Genomic DNA, 22,647 nt, shown 5'->3' on the forward strand with positions numbered 1-22,647 from the left:
TAAGCCAAAGATCAGTTGCTGCTTTCAGCAATTGCTAACAGGTAGTTTTAAATAGGTAGTTTTTAAAAACCCATTGTTGCTGCTGATGTCATTGAAATCTATCACTCCTAAGTAAGAGAGGGAAGGAAAAAGGGATGTCTAAGAAATGGGTTGGCCTTACCCTCTGTAGTGTTAAGTCCCTATTTTTTGTAGTGTAGTGCTGTTTTCTGCATTCTTCCTTGTGTCTTAGACTGATCTAGCATAATAGAAAAGCACAAAATAAGACATCTTCTTTTCTAATTTTACTTGAGTCATCAACATTTCAGAAATTGTGTATGTCTTAAGAGAATTCTTTATATTCAACATTTGTAACATTTAAATATGAATTATACTGTCTGGAAAAGGTGCTTAAATACAGTTCCCCTTCTGTGATGTTTTCTTATCCATCTCTTTAGCCTATGTCTAAGACTGAAGGTCATATTTGAATCAGGAGAACATTATGGAAAAAAAATGTTTCTTTCCATTTCTTTGTACTTATTTTCATATAAGATTTTTATAAAAATTACATCAATTTTGGTAGTCTACAACTAACTTCAGTTAGCAGGTAACTACAGTAAAAAAAAAAAAAAGGCAGTAATTTTCAAATATGGGCTGTTAGTTGTTATTGACTGAATAATGTTTGTATTCCGTTTGTTAGTATCTGTCGTGCTTTTACCTAATCTCCTATTTATCACTTTCAGAAGAAAAATAATAAAGAATTTGATTCAGAAGAACTTCAAATAAAGACATCTGTCTTCAAACAAAAGGAGACCAGCCAACATTTTCTCAAAGGCCAACCTTTTTGTTGGGGTATTTTTTATATTTTCTCTTTTTTTTTTTAATGCAATTGGGGGTTTATTAAGTTTTTGTTTTACTTCCTTTTGAATGAAATTTAACCTTTTGAATGCAATTTGACATTTTATTTCTTATGTAGTACTCTAATACTGTGGCAAAATATGCATAGCTCTCAGAATCATGAACTTAATTTTTCCCTCAAGGAGTAGAAAAGAAAAAATACAAGGTACTCTACAAAACATTGATGTTACCTAACTTTATCTAGAAAAATATTTACTTTAAGAAGCAATATATATTTTGAAATAAAGATACTTTTCCTCATTTTCTGGAGAGTGAGCCTATCATGATGAAGTAAAATGTAGATTTGTGTATCGGTAGAATTGTGTAGTAAGCTAGGATCTTAGATTTTTCCCTCCTTATTTCATCCTCTCTGTAGAATACATAGATTCATAAAATTGTTGTGAAAAAATGTCACTGGAGGCAGAAGCTGGGGTGGAAGGGTTTAAAACAATTTATCTTTTCCTAAACTGAATAATGTTACCAATAATACATCTGGTTGATAAGTCAGTTGGTCAAATTAGGATCAGTTCCAAAGACAGACCTAGTTGTATAAGGAGTTCAACAAAAGTCAGTATTTGTGCCAAAAAATGTGGGCATATTTACAAATTAAGTTAAAATTTTAACAGTGTCTTAAAAGATAACATGGGTTTACTTATAGAAAATAATACTGAAGATTATAATAAATGGGTGTGTTAAACCACAGGCTTTGGATGTGAAAGTGATTTCAATCCCACAATTTAATTACTTGCCACAGATCCTACCAATGAGTGTTCCAATTCCATTACTTAGTTTATTTGAGAGGAAGAGGGGGAAAAAGTTAGTTTCTTTATTTTTGTATCAAATGTACAGCCTCAGGGAATGTGTGTGTACAAGGTTGATCGATTCTTTAAAAAATTCTTAAGGGCAATGTAATGATAAGTGATAAATGATAAAACAAACTTGAACTACACTATATTCATTTTTTTTGGTTTGTGTTTTGTACCCTGATGTGGGGGAGGACTTAGTTATAACTGAAGGGTAGAAAGCCAGTTTAAAATTTCTTCTGAATATGAAATAATGTTTAGTGTGTTGGGGAAAAGGAATTACAAATCAATTATATACTGAAAAAATTTCCTCTGCCGGTGACTATGGTCATCAAAAATGCAAGCTTAGTATATGTCAGAGTTCAGATTTCAGAGAGAAAACACAATTAGATTTTTTCTTCCAAAATTGCAGTCTGAGACTAATCACTATTACTGCTAGGTGACTGATCTCTTTGCAATATATTATCACCTGCATGCATACAGAGATCACAGAGTTGCAGACTGACTAATGAACGTCTGTGGTGTTTAAGCAGTAAATCCTAATGTAGATTATTTATAACAGAAATGATTACCCATATGTTTCAAGGAAGAACTGGTCTAGAGTTTCTTAAAGATCCTTAAGTCTGCTACATCTTATTGCTGAGTAGAAAATAATATTTTTCTGAGAATATGGAAATCTGAGGGATTTAATATAATCTTTCTTCTTGAGTTGGTTGAGCAGCTGGCTTGACTAACACATCATGAATAATTTAGTCCATAAGCAACACAAATATTGAATTTCATATACTGAATATTTGTCTTACTACAGAAAAATGCATGGAAATCTCTGAGCTAAAAAAAAACTTTACTGAAATCATTAATTAAACATGAATAAGAAAAAAAGAATTCGAAACAGATCCAAAATGTTCAGTGAGCTGAACAAGATGGTAGAAAACAAAACGGGATGTGCTAAATTTGAGGTTTTATTAATTGCAGATATTTTTCACTATTTTATTTCTAAGACAAAATATTGAAATGATTGTTTTAAAAGCTAGCAAAACCGCAAATAATAAATTAGAAATAAGCTTTTTTTAAAAAGAAATCAATATAAAGCTTCTGATTACAAGTCAAGTGAGTAAAGCAGATGGTTATGTTGGATTTAGCTCAATGCATTCAATTCCTAGCAAAACAAAAAGGTCTTCTAGTAATATTGCAAAGGTTCACATGGATAAAATGGGATTTAGAAAGTTGAGACTTCAACTATATACAGGATCAGTTTGAAACCTTGTGCTCTCTATGTTTAGAAGTCCCCAAAAAAGTTAACAACTTTTATAATTTTATCGTTGTTTAAAATCTAAAGGGGAGATTGAGGGAATGTTTAAGTGTTCTCATTTTCTTTATATAAAATCTACTAGCAAATCAGGACCTGTATAATAAATGACACTATTGATAATACCTCAGAGTGCAAAAATTGGCAGAAAATAATTTTATGACTGCAGTGCATTTTACTTTCAAGATATAGTTTTGAGTGATAAATATATTTGCAATAAATTCACAATTATACTATTCTTGGTATTTTACCTTATGTTATAAAAAACAAAGGGATTTTTTGTGTACAGAACTGTCCCAATTTTTCAATTGATACATAATTTCTGATGTATTTTTATGATTATTCAAAGTTTTAGTCTCAACTTTTAAAGGTTTATAAATTTGTTCTTATTCTCAGAGTATAATTCTTAAACATTGTAATAAAGTATATTTAATAAATAGTCTGAAGTATTTTCTCACATAAAAAGTGCAAACATGCTGCTCTTCTCATTCCTGTTCTCTTAGGATTTTTTTAATGAATACCTAATTTAGTATGTATAAAAATAAGATTTGCTGTATATTTTTCCTTTTTTGAAAATATTACTCATGAGTGAAATATCTTGCTGATTTTACTTTACTTTTTTTTACCTTTTTTTTCTGAGTAGTTCATAATATTTCTACTGGACACCCCTTAAATTTCTAATGTAATCATATAAATTAATTCCTTGCATTGTCAAGAAAGCCATAATGATCTCTTACTAAAATCTGTTCTTTTCAAGAACAAATGTTAAGCAGAATATTTACTTAATATTGAAATAGCAAAAAATTAAAGTGATATTGCAAGGAGCAAGCCATACTAGTCTCTTCCTTAGTACCTGTGATTAATTTCATAATTATCTTTCATTTTTTCCTTGAGCAAAGGAAAAAGTTAATTTAGAACTCATCAATTTATCAATTTATTAATTTAATTTATCCATAGTATTGGATAATTTTGGATTCTGATATAATTTCACATAATTTTACAAGCATGTAAGCACCTTGACGCAAAAAGTATGTAGTTTGGATGCAATATGCAGTATGGATGTTTAAGACTGGCAAAGCTGGTGTTGTGGTTTAACCCCAGCCAGCAACTCAGCCTCACACAGCTGTTTGCTCATCCCTCACCCACGGTAGGATGGGGACGAAAATCAGAAGACTAAAAGTGAGTAAACTCATAGTTTGTGGTAAAGACAGCTTAATAGGTGAAGCAAAAGCTCTTTTCAAGGAATTTCACACCAAGCAGGTGTTCAACCATCTCCAGGAATGCAGGCCTCCCTTACATGCAGCAGTGATTTGGAAAGACAGACACCATCACTCCCCATGTCCCAGCATTCTTCCTTCTTCCCTTAGATTTTTATGCTGATGGTGAAACACAGTATGATCTGGAATATCCCTTTGGTCAGTTGGAGTCAGCTGTCTGAGCCTCCCTATTTCTTGTGTGTGGTGTGGGGTGAGAGGCAGAAAAGGCCTTCATCCTGATTAAGCCTTGCTCAGCAATAGCAAAAACATCCCTGTGTTATCAACACTGTTTTCAGCACAAATCCAAAACACACCCCTACACCAGCTCTGAAGAAACGTAACTCTACCCCAGCCAAGACCAGCAAACTGGTAAAGAAAATGCTCTGTAAATTTTCAACTAAAATAGCAGAAACAAGGAAATCTGTTCCAGTGTCTCACAATGAAACAAGAAATACCCTAAAAAAACTTAAATTACTTAGGTCACTGTTATGCCTATCCCATCAGTTCAAAGGTTTTTAATGAGGAAGTTTAAATGAATTAAACAAAAGTCTTTATACCAAGAGAAGTGCTATCTGACAGAAGTAGCTCAGAGTTTATTCCTTTTGTACAAAAAGAAGCAGCACTTCTTGGGGGACTTTTCTTTCTTTCATATTTGCAGTGAAACATAAGTAGTCTGACTAGTATTTCTTAGAAGGGGTATATTTATAAAAAGTTTTAAGCAGAATAGCAATTAATTAGGTTGAAATTTGCAGTTGCGATAGTATTACAGGAATTTCCTTCAACTCTTTCATAGTCAGAAAATGCAAAATGTGAAACAATTTATTCCTTTCACCACATTAATCAACAGAAATACTTGTATCCATATGGCAGTATTTTGATGTAGGAATCATGACCCCTACCAGGTTCAGACAAATAAAAAATTCTTCTATTTGGAGCTTTGTCCATAGAAGCATAGCATTTCCTAGCATCTAGAGCAGCTTGAGCATTTTAAGACTTTGAAAGTGTACTAAGGACTATTTTTGTAGAGTGTCAAAGCAGTATTTTTATTCTTTCCAGAAAGTCATATAAACTCTTTTTTTGCTTTTCATTTTAATCTGTACAGAGAACAACCATGACCTTACATTTCAGAATTCTGTTCTTTCCTGGTAGCAGCATTACTGTGATCATCAACAATAACCAACAGTAACAAATCTGTACATGGAATAAGACTCATAAAAGGACAATGATGGCTAATCAAACTTTTCTCTTGAAAAACATTCAAAATGCACACTTTAGGTCACTAATTGTTCAGATTTTTTTTGTATATGATTCCCTGACTCGAGGTTGTCAAGTGTCTTGGGATACATTTTGGACCAAGGAAGAGAATTGCAGACTTTTTTTAATTAAATGTGCTATGAAAATCCACATTTCATTTATTCACAATGCATTTAAAGGACTTTTAACTTTTTGTTCTTCTGTTATAATTATTAATACTATTAAGATAATTCTAATCCTCTGTTCTTTATGACATTGGCATGTAAGTTTTTAAGGGCACAGAACTTTTTAGCTCTTTAAGGTTTTTTCAGAGGGAATATGCATCTAGATACTGAGATAATTTTTAAAGAACTGGGGGTTGTTTTCTGCCTGTGAAAAAACTAATGTGTTTTGTTATGAAATTTAATCCTAATCAGTGGTGTACAGAATAATTATATGTTGTTAAGGACTATTCAATATTCTAAATCATAATAAACACTCATAGGCAGATACAGACCACATAATGCATAATTTAGCATGATGCTGTCTCTCTTTTGGAAACATCTCTTGGATTGCACATTAAAACTTCTGCATGTGGTTAGTATTTAATTGTGGCATGCAGGGAGTACTTTCTCCATGTGTTCACTTTTATAGCCTGATATCTCTCCTGGAGGAAATACCCATATTTTTTCTTTTTAGTGGAAGGAATCCAGTGATGTTTCATCATCTCCCCTTTTGGATAATTACTGTGTCTGAGGTACATAGGTACATATCAAGGTGGAATCTGAGGTTAGTTCATCCTGAGTGAATGTTGTCACACCTTGCACTTTTCACAAGATAGAAAGCTTTATCTAAATAACCACTCTTATCTAAATAACTCTTACCTAAATAACTACTCTTTAGAAGTATAAGGTCACTATGAAATCTTCAGTGAGGCAGCTCTTTGCTTCTTCCATTGCCTTGTAGTCCCTTCCAGGAGTGGAGTAAAGGAAAGAAGTGGTCTTTTTCTTTGCAGATAGGTAGTATCCACTTTTTCCCTAGGGGTGGCTGAATTTCATCCTCAGTGACACAGGGTAGAAAGGGACCAGTTCCACGTCTCAGATGATTGTTTATGTAAAATATGTGCGACTTTGCTTAATGTAATTCAAACCAAGTATTCAGATCCCCACAATCATAGCTGCAAATCACTGGGATAGCAGAGAGGCTGGGAGAGATCTGTCAGGAAGCAACAAATGCAGAGCTGCTCATCAAGGGAGGAAGGGAGGAGGGAGGTGAGGGTAAGAGCAGGGCAGACAGCAGTCAGCGCAGTCCTGTGGTGCACTCACTGTCGGTCACTGAACCGTACCCAACTACTCCTTTTTTCTCATTAGGCTTGACTTTCCTTTTGGCAGTACTTGGGTACTTTACACTCCAGACCTTGAATATGTTTCACTGAGTTGAAACACACCTGGTCTCTGCAGCACGGTGCTGAAAGTCATTTGGAAGTACATCTAAGAAAGGACTTTTTGGGGGTTTTAGCTGGGAAAAATGAGAAACGTGATGAGACAAAGTGGAAAAAAGTTCTCAGGATATTGCTAGTCTGAGAAGTTCTAGCAATGGTAAAGTTAACCATGCTGGCATAGCACTATATTACAATCTTTTGAGAAGCTACAACCCTGTGAATTTCCACTTTACAAAGCCCAATGATATTCATTAATATTAGATACAATTCTCTCTTAATGAAGTATGTCGTAGACATAGAAGAGCAAGCTGAACATAATATGGTTTCTATGGAAACATCCTTATTAACTGAATTTCCTGATCAAGTGCATCCTGATTTAATAAAAATATATTGATTGTTTTGACATGATCAGGAAAGATAACTGTGGAATAGAAAAACTTTGATGTAGATTAGTGGGATTTAGACAACATGATACAGCTTTATATAACTTCTGATTTCTAAATAGTAGCTTCAATTTAAATCAATTTTTGTTATTCACAACTTCTAGCCTTTAGGATATTCAGAAATACGGTGTTTATCACAAGTTAGCCCATGTTCTAAAATGAGTTAGTAGGAGGAATATTTTTTTTTTTAAGGGGCATGAACAAATATTTCTATCCACTTTAAAATTTATATTTTCCCATCTTTTTTTTCATTTTCTATTAATTTTAAAGTGAATTTCTAACTTGAAATAAAAAGAGATTCAGCTTTTATTTGTGGTTGGTGAATTAAGTCTCAGAGTTTTGGGACAGAACAGTGTTCATGGATTATTTCTTTTTTATTTGAAACACCTGGTACCTCAGTTGAAAGTTTTCAAAGATAAATATTTTCTTTTAGAGCCTAAGAATTTTTGGGTAAAGGAGTAGTAGTCTGAAAAGAAATCACCAATATTATTGCTGGACTTTGATCCTTACTGATATAATAAGCTTGCCATAAAAACCTTTGTCATCAATTTCATTAATTCCATTAAGCATTACAAAGTCTATGTAACTTAATATTACCTCAAATTTGTGCAGAGAAAATTTGTAATTTGATTTCTTAGCTCTCTTGTGCCTGTATTCTGTTTAGTTAATGTTGACAGAGTACTCTGTTTGGTTCTGTAGTCCTAAATGTGTCTTAAATCATTTTGTAATCGTCCTGCCTGAAATCTGGATGTGATTTGTCTTCAGATCTTTGATTTTCTAGTCTACTGAGCAGTGTGCTGAACACTGTAAAGGAAAAAAATCACAAAAAGAATATACGAAAAATCTCAAGATTATGAGATAAAAATTAACCTAGTGTTATGAAATATGCCTAGTACCCCTTTATAGTTTATAAACATATTTTTAATATTCTTATTCCATAACATTAATTCAATAATACCCAGAATAGGTACACACAAATACAGAGAAACCTTTATCACAGAATCACAGAGTCACAGAATCAAAGAATCATAGAATCATGGAGTGGTTTGGGTTGTCAGGAACCTTGGAGATTATCTCATTCCAACCTCTCTACCACAGGCAGGTGCACATTCCACCATATCAGGTAGCTCAAAGCTCCATTCAGCCTGGCCTTGAAGGTGGTGAGGCCCTGGCCACGCCAGGGGTGGGGCATCCACAAGTTCTCTGGACAGCCTGCTCCAGTGCCTCACCACCCTCATAGTAAAAAAAATTCTCCTTATATCTTATTTAAACCTCCTCTCTTTCAATTTGAAACCATTCCTCCTAATCGTGTCATTGCATACTCTTCTAAATAGTCTTGCCCCATCACTCCTGTAAATTCCCTTGAGGTACTGGAGGGCTGCAATTAGGTCATGCTGAAGCCTTCTCTTCTCCAGGCTGAACAATCCCAATTCTCTCAGTCTTTCCTCACAGGAGAGCTGTTCCGTCCCTCTCATCATCTTGGTGTCTCTCCTGTGGACTCACTCCAACAGGTCCATGTCCTTCCTGTGCTGGCACCCCAGAGCTGGTGCAGGGTTCCAGGTGGGGTCTGAGCAGAGCAGAGGGGCAGAATCCCCTCCCTGGCCCTGCTGCCCACGCTGCTCTGGATGCAGCCCAGGACACCTTTGGCTCTCTGGGCTGGGAGTGCCCATGGCTGGCTCATGTCCAGCCTCTCATCTACCAGCACCCCCAAACCCTTCTCAGCAGGGCTGCTCTGCACCTGTTCATCCCCAGCCTGGGCTGATACCGGGAGCTGTAACGTGTGTTTCCTTTCTTTCAACCATAGACTCATTTCATGACTGATGCCTAAAATCAGAAGCAGACAACAACTGTCTACATGTGCCAGCTGTTAATATTTTAGATATCACAGAAAACGTTATCTGCCAAAGGCTGACAGATTGACAAAAGACATTCAAGCTTCTTCTGCAGTCATTGAAGTCCAGATGAAATAGCTGAGAGTTCTTAAAAGGAATCTAGTTTCCTGTCTTTAGCCAACTGCAAAACAATTTGCATATGTTTGCATATATATGTCTGTGGGAAGACATCCTCAGACTCCAGGAATTAAATTCTCCTGCTTCCTGGCCTTTAGCTGCTTCTCTGAATATTATTTGATCTTCCAGATAGATAGATGTTCTATGATAGCTAGAAATTTACTGCACTGTACACATATGCTGTTATATGCAATTAAATCTTGCTCCAGTTTGGATGCCTTAGGTTATCTGAGATTCCTACATGGGCCTGGCAGATATGGCACAAAATCTGCATGAGCTTTGCACTCTTCTGGTCTGACATCAGTGAGATCACAGAATCAAAGAATCATTCAGGTGGGAGTAGACCTCAGGAGATCTATGGTCCAACTCCTGCTCAGAGCTAGGTCAGTTGTGAGGTTAACTCAGATTATGTAATTCAGTGGGATTTTGAAAATTTACATGGTAATTTTCAACATCTCAAAAGCTGGTAGATACGTATCTACAGGCAAGTGTATCAAACACATTTACAACTTGCAGCCTTCTTGTTTGGAAACATAATAGAATATTCTTTTACCTGTGTGCGCTGAGCACTGTCGGTTTTGGGGTGAGATATTGTTTCCATTTGGTTTTAAAAATAAAGATGCAAAAATAAAGGCAAAGAGATGCCTTCTGGGTTCTTTCAGTGTTGTGCTGGAAACCATTAAAAATAAATCAGCCTGCAAGAGAATATTTAGTTTTCTTCAAAGCCTTCAGTAAAAGATTAGTAAGATTGTAGTCTTAAGGGGTGGTGAAACACTGGCCTTAAAATCCTTTAAAAATCAATAACCTATTTAATTTTCTCTCTGTGTTGCAAGAAAAAAATAGCCCTGCAAAACTGTGTGTTCTAGAATGAAGAAATACACCTGTGACATGTTATGTTTGTCTCTTATTGCATGATATTGCTTTTCTAGGAATTTCTAGGATTTTTTTATTCACTTATTGTCATTCACAGATATTGGCTGACCTGGAAAACCATGCACTTTTTAAGGATGACCTAGAATGCCAGAAGCTTATTCTGGAAGCCATGAAATATCATCTTTTACCAGAAAGAAGAACTCTCATGCAGAGTCCAAGAACTAAGCCTAGAAAATCTACAGTTGGAACACTTTATGCTGTTGGAGGAATGGATAACAACAAAGGTATTATAGAATATTTGTTGCTTTATGAGGTATACTTCACATTTTCTTTATCAGAAAATGTTGAAATAACTTTCTATTTCAAGATTGGTAGGGGGGGTGCCTAAATAAGTCAAGAAATGTTGCCAAGATTTTGATCCAATGAAAATCTACTGACATTTAAGGAAAAGCATAATACAGTAAGAGAAAAGAAACTGAATTTTGGGTTCACTCTTTTTTCAAACTTATTATAACTTTCAGAAAGAAATTTAACGAAAAAACTAGAATGATAGTAATATACTTTAGTTATAGATTTCTAGAATTTGTTTTTCCTTTATAAGTCTAAAACGTCTCTCAGTTTTTTTTAACCTGTGATAAAAGCCAGTTTGATATGCAGTGTATTCCATCCTTAAGTAATTGTCTAAAATATTATGGATGATTCATGGGTTTTCTAATGCAGAAATTTTGAAGTCTTGTAGAGAAAAAAGATATCTAGCTTCAACTAGATTGCTAGTTTGTCAACAGCTAAAGGAAGGTAAAATTGCCCCCATTTTTCTGTGAAGTAGGAAAAAGTAGAAATTTTATTAAAGCATTTTGTTGTTATTTGTTTGGAATAAGAGTTATAATGATAGACTGTGCTTTCATTTCTGGTAAGTTTAATCCACTGATTTCTAGAATGGAATGAAACAAAATATCTGAACTAAAAGCTAGCTATATTACAAGCTTATATACTCAAAAAAGCTTTATTTTTTTTTGTGATATTCACTAACAATTTCACAGCCTTTAAATTTTTGCGTCCATATTTAGCCTGAAGACTATATCTTCAGAAACACTAGTTCTAATATAAAATAAACTGTATTTTTAAAATGCATAGCATAGAATTAAATCTTTAGTATTTCACAACTCTGTGTCTTGGTGTGGATATTGCAGTTGTTTCACAAAATAGCTGTGGTAATAATTGATTGCAAAATGCTATGGCATGCTTTTCCCATCAAGTTATACCAGTGATTAGAATGTATGACATCTGTGCCTGTGTGAAAAATAAATGGGTAGCATCAAGAGAAGTATGACAAGCAAGTTGAGGCAGCTTCTTGCTAGTGGAATGAAGCTGTGTCAGGGGAGGTTTAGATCAGCTATCAGGAAAAGGTTTTTCACCCAGAGGGTGACTGGGCACTGGAAGAAGTCCCCAGGGAAGTGGTTACAGCACAAAGTCTATCTGAGTTCAAGCAGTGTTTGAACAGTGCTCTCAGGGACATGGTGTGACTCTTGGGAATGGTGCTGTGCAGGGCCAGGAGTTGGATGATCCTTGTGGATCCCTTCCAGCTCAGCTTATTCTGTGACTCTGTGATTGTGCCCTTTGACCCCACTTTCTTGAGGCCTCACATGGAGTATTGCGTCCACCTCTGGGATCCCATAATGACACGGAGCTTCTGGAGTGAGTCTGGAGTAGGGCCACAAGGTTCATCTGGGGGCTGGAGCACCTCTTCTATGAAGGCAGGCTGAGGGAGCTGGGACTGTTCAGCACAGAGAAAAAAAAGCCTCAGGGAGACCTTATAATAATCCACCTTCCAATACCTAAAGGGGCCAGCAATAAAGCTAGGGACAAAGTTTTTACAAGGGCATGTAGTCCTAGGACAAGGGGCAATGACTTTAAACTGAGGTCATAGGTTTAAATCAGATATTAGGAAGTAATTTGTTATTAGGGGTGGTGGTGAGACACTGCACATGTTGCCCAAAGAAGGTGTCCTGTGCCTGGAAGTGTTCAAGGCCAGGCTGGATAAGGCTTTGAGCAATGTGGTCTAGTGAAAGGTATCCCATATTGGGGCTCAGGGGTTCAAACTAGATGATCCAGATCCCTTCAAACCCAAACTGTTCAATGATCCTATGACAATAAGAAATTGTTGATGAAAGAACCAATACATTATTATATTATATTATATTACATATTATACATTATATATATTCTTAAAGTAGCTGCAGATTATTTTTGTCCTTTTAATGTTTATAAACAATTGTGTAGCTGAGCATGGATGTGCATAGAACATTGTCTTTGGATAATAAAATACAAATTTCCTCTTAGGACAAATTACAGTAAACATAAGCATTCAGGTAGGAAATGATCCAATAATAAACCCAATTTGGGCGCAGCTGTACTTGTTCTCATTTACTATTAATATCTGTTCCTCAGTAAAAATACAGAAATATTTAGGATGACAGCACGAGGCATAGCACCATTACCACACCAACACACAGCCTATTTTGCAGATTCAGGTCAGGCAGAAGCAGTTCATTTCTGTAGCAGCAGGAGAAAACACAGGGCAACAGAGGTTCAGCCCTCTGTTGATGCAATCTCTGACTGAAAACTACCAGGACTTTTATGCATTTACTGGAGATAAAATTTGAGCTTTGAGAATGGGCTCAGTATGGCAGAGGAGCATCTGCATAGCAGGAGTCTGTGTTAGAGCTGATGCAGTATGTATTCCCAGTAACCCAGGCTCTGCAGCTGTGCCGTCTCAGCTTGCATCTGTTCAGCTCATCCCTCTTGTGATCCTGCTGTGTTCTTGACTAGCTTTTATGCCCAGTGAGTCTTGTTTCCACTCGTCCGTTCAGGAGACCTGAGTGCTGTTTGCCTGCTTTGAAGAGTCAATGAGTTCATAAAGCAAACCTGGCTGGGAGATGGTGCTGATACTGTATTATCTCTCCTCAATAGTTGGTAATATTTTTTTTTCCCCCACAACTTTCTTCACTGAAAGGCTTATATGGATGATTGCAATTCACAAGGATGTATTTGTAATACTTCCTGATGTTTGCTATCAAATGTGAAACTGTTGCAAATAATTGGATGAGCTAGACAAATTAGCAGTTTATTAACTAACATATAAAATAGTGGCTAAGTGCAAATATTATGAAAGCATTTGAAGGTTATATGGCTCATGACATAAAAAGTAGTCTAGCATGCTAAGTTTGTTTTGAAATCTCTTCTATAATTATCTTCCCTTCCATAAAAATGAAGTGATAATTAAACTCCAGCAAACAGCAACTGGAATTTTGCCTGATGTGAGAAATTAATGCAGCATAGAACTAAATGGGTAGAGAGGAAAGTATCAAAGTTAGATAAATTTGTAATTTTAATTTCCTAGACAAATGAAAAGAATTTAAATCTCTGTTTCCACACACCTTTACTTACATATTAATATAATTTCAAAGGAACATATAAGAAACACATTTTCTCAGTATGTCTGCATTAATGGAATGGGATGCATTAATAGATTGTGGGTATGTGCTGCTGACAATGTTCCTTTTACTTTACCCATTAATATCATCACACTGACTTCTCTAATTTGGATTAGTAGCATTTAATTGTTTAATAGTATACAGAAGTCCACATATAGAGGAGGATGATAGACTGAAATAAATGAATAATTGCAGGAAGTGGACATACAACAATTTTTAGGAATGATTAGGCACTGACTTCCTGCAGCCATCGTGGAATCACAAATTTAGAGCAGAAGCCAAGTGGTAGAACATGATCCACGTTAGATGCTGCTGTGGAAAATTATAAGCAAGAAAATATGCAGCAAGCAAAAATTGGTATCAATAAGCAAGCAGTGTAGTGATGTCAGAATGCTGATTAACTTCTCCTGAGGTGTTCTAGCCTGTCTCACTAGGTAGTAGTTAGAATGATAAGGGACAGGAGAACTTGCAGAAAAAGAAAACAAAGGTGTTACAGTAACCATGATCCAAAACCACTGATATATATTACTTTTGGAATAGCCCTAGACTAGTTGCTCAAAGTCCTAGATTAGTTATTTGTTTACTGAATCCAGTGTTTAAGTAAATACAAGTGAAAAATAAATTAAAATAATAAATAAAAATAAAATAATAAATAAAATAAAATAATAAATTAAAATTCTGCATGAGCAAGAAACTCTTCCATGAAAATGTGGCAGGTAATTTTGAAAGGTGATGGAATAATCAATTTACTGAAGCACTGATGTTAAAAATGTCTTTTTTTCATTAATCTTATAACTAGTTTTAAAATCTGCTGTAAAAAGTACCCTGGTGGTAAACAGGTAAGGCTCATCATTAAGCTGTATCACATAATAATAAAAGTTCTTTTATTGTTGTAATGATATTTCTTAGAAAGGTCTTTGCTATTGCCACAGATACATTAAAAAAATTAACCTTTTGAAATATGAATAGAGACCTTGAGTCATTCTTCCTTATACACCCATGTTACATATTTTTCCTTTTTTTTAATGTATGTATTTAATGTATTTTAAATCATTGCAATAATCCCTTTTGTTTCACAAAAATATTTTATCAAATGTGGTTTATTACATATATATATATATATAATTATTTCACAGGAATGCCATCTATCATAGCTACATGGAGTTACTCTTGTTCTAGTGAATTTTGGAAATATCCTTGTTCTTTTGGGCTTTTATAGTTTGTTTTTTGTTTTGCTTCATTTTGTTTTTAGCAAGGCATTTCTCAAAACAGATTACATTTAGACTTTACTTATTTTAATTTTATATTTTTCATTCTCATATTGGCATATTTTTAAAATGCTGAAGGAAATATTCTATAAAATAAAAATAAAATATTTTGTATTTAAGGAAATAAAACTATTGTAAGTACTGAAAAAAAGAAAAAGGCAAAAATAGGGAAAGGTCATGTTCCTCTTAGGTAATTCTTCTACCTTCTTGAGATATGTGTCTGAGTTTTCCATGACTTGAATCTGCCTTCTTCCTCTTTAGTGGGAATTTGTTGAAAAATAAAAAAAAAATAAAAAAGAGAAGAAAGTGAAATCTATCAAGATAGTTATATGGCATTTTGCAAGTAATAAAAATTGCTACAAACCACTTTATCTTCACATACATAAAATATTTGACAGCATTCATTATCTGTCCATTTGATGCACAAAACTATCTTGAGTAAACATCTTCATCTTACTTGCAATTTCATTCAAAATATGCAATGTATATTATTAAATTAACTTAACTGTGTTTAATTTTCAGAATGTGGGTGCTTAAAGTCCTATATTTGTATAATACACAAACAAGTAGCAAATCTACTTAAGAAAAGAGAGTATTTTCTTTTAAAAGAAAGAAAAGTCTAAATTGTTTATTACTGAATATTTCTCCCTGATGTGCTTTTTGAAAAGTTTCACATAAATATGCATCCTTTGTAGGTGTACTTACATATGTGTATGTATCAGCCCTGGTCTGACTCCAGGAGCAGCCCCTGTCAAGCAGGAACATAAACAAACCTGCTGGTGTTACCCATTGCATAAATAGATGTTCACAAAAATACTGAGAAGTGAGAACTTGCTGGTCCTTCTTGCAATCCTACTCTTTTTATTGATAATATCATATATATGTCATTACCACTCCTTCGTATGAGTTTCTTCTGCCTTTGGGGCTAATTTGTTTTCACCTGTGTTTTCCATGAGGACAACTTTTAAAGAATCATGTAGTCATAGCCTTAAAATACCTCAGGAGGAAATTAAGCCAAAATAAATTGTGCCTCTGACGTTCCAAGCAGCTGTCTGTATACCACCTTTTATTAAGATACCTACAGCTTTTCTCTGAAATCTTGTCTGCTCTATTTAAGTAGCAGTTCTATCTCAGCCAAACAACTGCAGTGTTTTCAAGTGCCAGAAGTGAGTAATTTTACTGAGATAGATGTGAAGGAGCAGCGTACGGTACTGGAGTTGTTTAGGCAGCAGAAAAGGAGGCTCTGGAGAGATCTTATCACTCTACCACTACCTGAAAGGAGGTTGTAGCAAGGTGTGAGTTTGTGTCTTTTCCCTAGAAACAAGCAATACAGTGAGAGAAAATGACACCAAATTTCACCAGGGGAGGCTTTGATTGGATATTATGAAAAATTTTTCAACTGAAAGAGTTGTCAAGCATTGGAACAGGCTGCCAAGGAAGTGGTTGAGTGTCCATCTCAAGGTATCTGAAAGATATGTCGATGCAGCTCAGAGGGACATGGTTTAGTGGTTGACTCAGCATTGCTTGGTTATCCTTGGTTAACCTTGGTTAACGGGTTGGCAATCTTTTTCAACCAAAATGAGCCTATGAGTTTGTGTTTGCTCAATTATATGTAATTTATTTCACTATTCTTTCTTATACTTTCTGGATTTTTTTTTTTTTAATTTACACATTTAAAGGGGTTTTTTAAACATAAAAATGTGTGTTGTCATGATCCAGTATTTTTCCAAACATTCTCTAGCTAGCAATGAAAGACACTGGAAGTGGAAGACAATTTACTTTAAATCTAAAATGCAGTAATAAACAAGTAACATTCCATTCGCTTTAGGTCAACATTATACCAATGACCAATTCTGTTTTCCTTTCTCATGCTTTCTGGCAGACTCAACAGGAAAATAATAATGTATAGAAACAGGAACAACACAGAGAAGTATACTCTTGTTGGAGTAATCAAGATAACATAGTAATGTCATCATGGTGGGTTTTCTTGAGAAAATTAGAATACTAGAGTAAGTGGCAGGCAGGCTATGCAGAATGAATAAGTAAAAATTTCAGTGTCCATATTGCAAATATGCATTGAAACTTTTCCATATAGGTTATTTAAACAGAAAAGATGAAAGTTAGCTGTTAAAAAAGAAAAGAAAAAAATCCACTACTTTTTAAAACAGAAACCCACATCATGGATTTTGAGAGAATTAGTTTATCTTTTGCAGAAATTCATACTTTTTAATACAGCCCAGGAGTTTGTTATTGAATATATGTTTGATAAACTAAAAGAGAGTATGATTTTTATTTTGATTCCCACAATAATAAACAAAAAAAATTAAATGTTTCAAGAAATATATATATATATATATATGTATTATATTTAGCTAGCAACAAAACATCCTGGTGACAGAAAGCATAATTAATGAAAAAACAGGAAGTAACCTCATGAAGTTCAACATGAGGAGGCACAAAGTCCTGTGCCTTTTCCTGAGAGGAGCAACCCCAGGAACCACTGTAATTTGGGGGCAACCCAGCGGGACAGCAGCTTGGCAAAAAAGTGCCTGGGGCAATTTTGCCCCAAACATCTGCCTAACAATTGCTGAGATATTTGGGAACAGCAAAACTGCATGTGCAGCTGTGATCCCTGGTGAGAGATCTAGGGAGCAGAGGAAGCTGTACAGAGCAGCAATCCTCTCCATCTGCTGCCTGCTTCCTGGCAGACCTTGCATGGTACTTTTAAAGCATGTGCTGCTATCAAAGAGGAAGATATGAGGGGATTATTTTTCCCTGTTTTCATCTGCTTTTAGTTTCTCTTGAAAGCACCAAGAAAGATTTGCCTCACTCCTCACCTCTCGAAGAGGTGAGAGATGGCCCAGTGGATTTCCCTGTGGCAGGCGGTACCATGAGAGGTCACTTTACATACCTTGCTACTAAGACAATGCAGTTCATCTCTGAGCACTGGGGCTACATCAAGAATAAGGAAGCAGTCTTTTCCTGGACAGTTATCAGAAAAAAAAGATGGGGAAAACACCACTATTTGAGGTTTAAATACCCCTCTGTCCCTTCTCTTTTCAGTCATCGAATTGCTTACATCTTCCTCAGTCTGGTCAAATGTCACTGGAAATACTAGTCAGTCATTTAACAGCATCTTAGGTGATGAAAGGACTGGAGCATCTCTCCTGTGAAGAAAGGCTGAGAGATTTGGGGCTGCTCAGCCCAGAGAAGAGATGACCTCCCGAGGTCCTTTCCAACCTCAACTCTTCTGTGATTCTGCCACACGTTAATGTAATTGTAGAGTAAAAGTAGAGCTTGGCTAATTACTTCACTAGAGCAATATGAAATACACTGGCAAATCACTAATGAGATAATTAAATGTCTAAATCACACTAAAATTCTCTTCTCGTCCAGTTCTTATAAGTATTAACATGATTACTTCCCTGTTTTCACTCCTGTGATTTTCAATATGTTCCAAAACATTCAGTCTCATAGGCTAATTAGCAGTTTAAGTACTTTGATTTAGCAGTGCATTTCAGAATTAAAAAAAAAAACAACAAAACAAAAAAACACCACATTTTAACACCATCTGGTACTTTTTCATTACTTATTTTATATCACTAAATTTCTGGCTTTTTCACTGTAATTATCTTTTGAAACTGCTGATTCAGTTATAGTTTGAGACAGAAAGAAGATCCTGAAGTGACCTATTCTGAAGCCTCCATGGCTTCAAATGTCAGAGGAGAGCCAAAGTTAACACACACAAGATAAAATTTATCATCCTACAAACCTCTTACCTTGTCAACCTGTTGCCCTGGAATTCACACCTGTTGGTACAAACTATTGGACTGTGCAGACAGCATAAGAGGGCTGTGCATCATGGGTGTGTTACAGGGATTATTATCCCAAGAACAACCCTCTGTTCCTCCTAATTACTTCCGTGCAACTTACCCTATTGTCTGGCATTTCCAGTGCAGAGATCTTATCACTCATTAAAATACACACAAAAAACCCAAACAAACAAAAACACCAAAAAATCCACAAAAACTAACAAACAAACAACAACCAAAAACCAAACAAAGAAAAACCCCAACAAACCACAAAACAAAAAAAACCCACAAAACAAAACAAAACCAATTTTGTGTGTGTGCTAGAGAAGATACCTGCCTGGCAGATGGTTAACTTGGAGAACTTCTATACTATCAGAAACCTTATCTTTTTCTGTACACTAGCCAATTTCTGCTCCCTGATTACTGAAGATTCAATAATGGTTGTTACTACTGGTATTGGCTTAGCATAAACCATCAGAAGTTCTGAATCTTGTTCTGAAAATAGTTCAGATCTGGAACCATCCGCAACAGCCGGTGTGGATAAGGCTTGAAAGACAGTGACATCTCCCAGTGTAGTTTTCTAGCTCTATCTTGCACCTTCAGCCACCTGAAAAATCTTGCCAAATTCTAGGAAACACCCTGAAAGTCTCTATTGTTAAGCACAAGAACATCCAAGCAATCTTCAGTAGATCTTTCACCTTATTTTTAATATTCTGAACTGGAAAACCAAACAAACATAATTATCTTTTTGAACTACAGAGGGCACCATAGAGAATCCAATCAGCATTATCTGGGTCCTACCCGTAATGGTTAGGAACAGCAGCCTTTTCAGCAGGTTTACCTTAGAGGGAAGTAATTGCAGCAAAACAGAATCTCCCAGGAACTGAGCTAAGGGCTAAGCAGTGTGAACGAGCATCTCTACAGCTATGATGAAAAATAATGAAAGAAAGCTGGGGGTAATGGGAAACTGGTACTGTTGCAGCACCAAACTTTTCAGTTCACAATGCTTAAACCAAATCATGATCAAAGTAGCTTATTAATTTAGTTATGCTATGTAATGAACTGCCAATCAGATGAACCATGTGTTTAGAATAAATATCAGTCATGCAGTAGCTACACTGCAATACTAGACACTTGCAAAATATGAATTTACAGCTTCAAATTTCTTAACATTCTTTTTGAGCAAATCCCTCAAGGTTCTAGTTACAGATACATGTGTACACAGACATACAAACATAGATGCACACTTTGTGTAGGTCACCATCACCTGTCCCCGCTGGTGGGAGCTCCAGTGGATACACACCCCTCCTGCAGAATATGTAGTTTCCCTAGAATTTACACCTGTCCACAGGTAGAACTTTTGTTTCTATTGTTAACACATTATTTGCACAATTTTTAGTGGGAACAGAACTGTTTTTAAAGAGGCAAGAATTTGTTGCTGAGCAAAGGTAGACTATCATACTGCATAATATAAATCATTAATAGAAGGAACTTTTATAAATTTTAGACTACATAAAAATATAAAATAAACCATGAATATTTTATGTAATAACACATAACACTATATTGTAAAACAAAGCGCACAACATCAAAGACATTGCCTAAAATCACTGTTGAAAAGCTGTCAGTTCTAATACACTCAAAAATATAAAGATTAGTGGAAAAAACTTGTATTGGTTTTAGAGAATTCTGCTCATAAAGAATAATTTAACATTCCCAAATGTTCTCTGATTTTTTGCTTCATATCACTATCTGGGAAATCCTTCTGACATTTTAAAACATATTTTCACTAAAAAAATGTTAAGATTCTTTTTGTGTACATGTTATAGATTTTTGTAGTGCTTAAAGGAATTTCCAGAAGTCTTATTACAGAGTGATGAACTGCTACCCTATGCTACCATTTTCTGTACAGTTATTTCTTTACCAAAATATTTTCCTTGATATCTGCATCAGTAACCTCCTTAGGTCATGTTTGTTCCACTTGAGTCACCATCTTCTCAGTGCAAAATGTAATGTTGCAGATCACTAGATCAAGGTCATCATTTTGCGCCTACTCACAGCAGCATCTCTAAATCTTGAACAAAATTATCAGAGTACCTGTCAGCAGCAGCTTTAATAATAGCAGAATCAGCAGAAAGTCTTACAGGGAAAAAAATGTGGAAATTTTCTGATGATAAATGTAGAACCCCTGCCCTTATTCATGGGTTTAAATATTGAATCATTCTACCAATAAGGAAAAAAAAGGTACTTTTGTGTGGAAATGTTTACACCAAATACAAAGGTAGTTTGGCAAGGAGGATATGTTTGGGATTTTCATAAGTTTCTGAAGCAATTTTCACTTTGTTTATATGGAAACTCCTGCATTTATACCTAGATAAAATAAATACATGGCATTCATAGGCTCAGACAATCCTCAGTACTTCATGTAGCCTATGTCAGCTTGTTAAAGAATACTTAAAAATATCTTTGAAGGACAGGTTTCCAAGTATTTCTGCATTTGACTTAAAATATTGGATTGCAAATACTATTGCTATCGAAATATACTTTTTATTCAATGCCCATGCTATATTATTAGACTTCAGGCATCAACTATGCAAAAAATGTGACAATGAAAATCAGGTTTCTATAAAAATCTTGATTTATAAGTCATTAACAAAGAAATTAAATATGCTTAATTTTAGAAAAAGAAAAGTTTAAGAGAAGATAATTAGAGGATCATTTGAAGGATTTCACCAAAACAAATTCACATGCTTAAAAATGACAACTAAAACAAAGAAATAGATATTTATATTTAGTGCAGTGGTGTACTGCTCTGTGGATAAAGGTGAAATTGTGAGAGCAGGTTCTGTGTCATCAGAAGCATGGGGTGCTAGGATCATTTTCATCCCTGCTGCATACACAGAGGACTTGTCAGCAGCAGTTGGACATTATTGCAAAATTACCCTGCTCATCTGTGGCATTTCATTTCTGAAGTTTTCTTTCTCTGTAGGTCTCTCATTACTTCATAGACCTTGATTAATCAGGGTTTATAATGCCCATATGCACAATACACAGAACTAATTTCATCTGATGCCCAGCTGGATCCTAAGTAGATTTTAAGTTAGGGGGAAAAAAAAAAAAAAAAGTTGAAATGTATCCAGAACATCAAGAAACATCCTTATGTTCTTATCAGAAATTATTTGTGCTGCCACAGTGATGGAATAGTTTTTAAATTTACTACACACTTTTCCTTATCATGCAAATAGCTATTAAATTAATTATTTTTCTCCTCACTATCTCTTTTTCATATACTCTTTCTTCAGTGCTACATCCTGAAATTAGTTGGTTCTAGAGCTCTGTTCATCTGAAAAACAGGAGTTTGTGCTTTTGTGTGTGTGTATAGAGGAATTCTCTGGATGTGTAGTACTTTTATTGTAAAATCTTCAATATTCTGTGTATTTGTTTTTCTTTCATCTTTAGAGCTTCATACCACTGTCTTAAAGACAGTCTAGTAAGTAATTTATTTCCTTTTTACCATTAGACAACTCAAAAAGCATTAGTTATATGCAAGTGAAGAGAACAATAATATAATTTTTTTCAATGTAATTTTATATACTTTTTAATATAGATGGTATTTTTATTTGGGTCTGTGTATGGGTTACTTATTCTGTGGTATTCCATCTGTTTTGTTTTGTAGGAAAATATGTCTGTCTCTGCATAATCAGCAGATATGCTTCAGCTCAAAATGAATAATGAATTTTTTCTTTCTTTATATTATTCATATCTTCACATTAAGCCAGTATCTCAGATTTCCATAAAAATATGTACCAGTCTCTTCCCAATTGCTTCCTTCC

At 34.9% G+C, this 22,647-nt stretch overlaps 1 protein-coding gene across 2 annotated transcripts in view; it reads left to right on the forward strand.

The window, feature by feature from the left end:
* Nucleotides 1-22,647, forward strand: part of KLHL1 (kelch like family member 1) — a 180,854-nt gene that overhangs the window by 119,965 nt on the left and 38,242 nt on the right. For both annotated transcript variants that reach the window (XM_005516413.3, XM_088051172.1), the window contains exon 6: nt 10,338-10,524. In XM_005516413.3, the coding sequence (XP_005516470.2) occupies nt 10,338-10,524 (187 nt within the window). The remainder of the gene's footprint in view (nt 1-10,337; nt 10,525-22,647) is intronic.

Source organism: Pseudopodoces humilis, chromosome 2 (genome assembly GCF_049639895.1).
Source record: "Pseudopodoces humilis isolate 2021_Gansu_Grassland_sample_001 chromosome 2, ASM4963989v1, whole genome shotgun sequence".
Lineage (NCBI taxonomy): Eukaryota > Metazoa > Chordata > Aves > Passeriformes > Paridae > Pseudopodoces > Pseudopodoces humilis.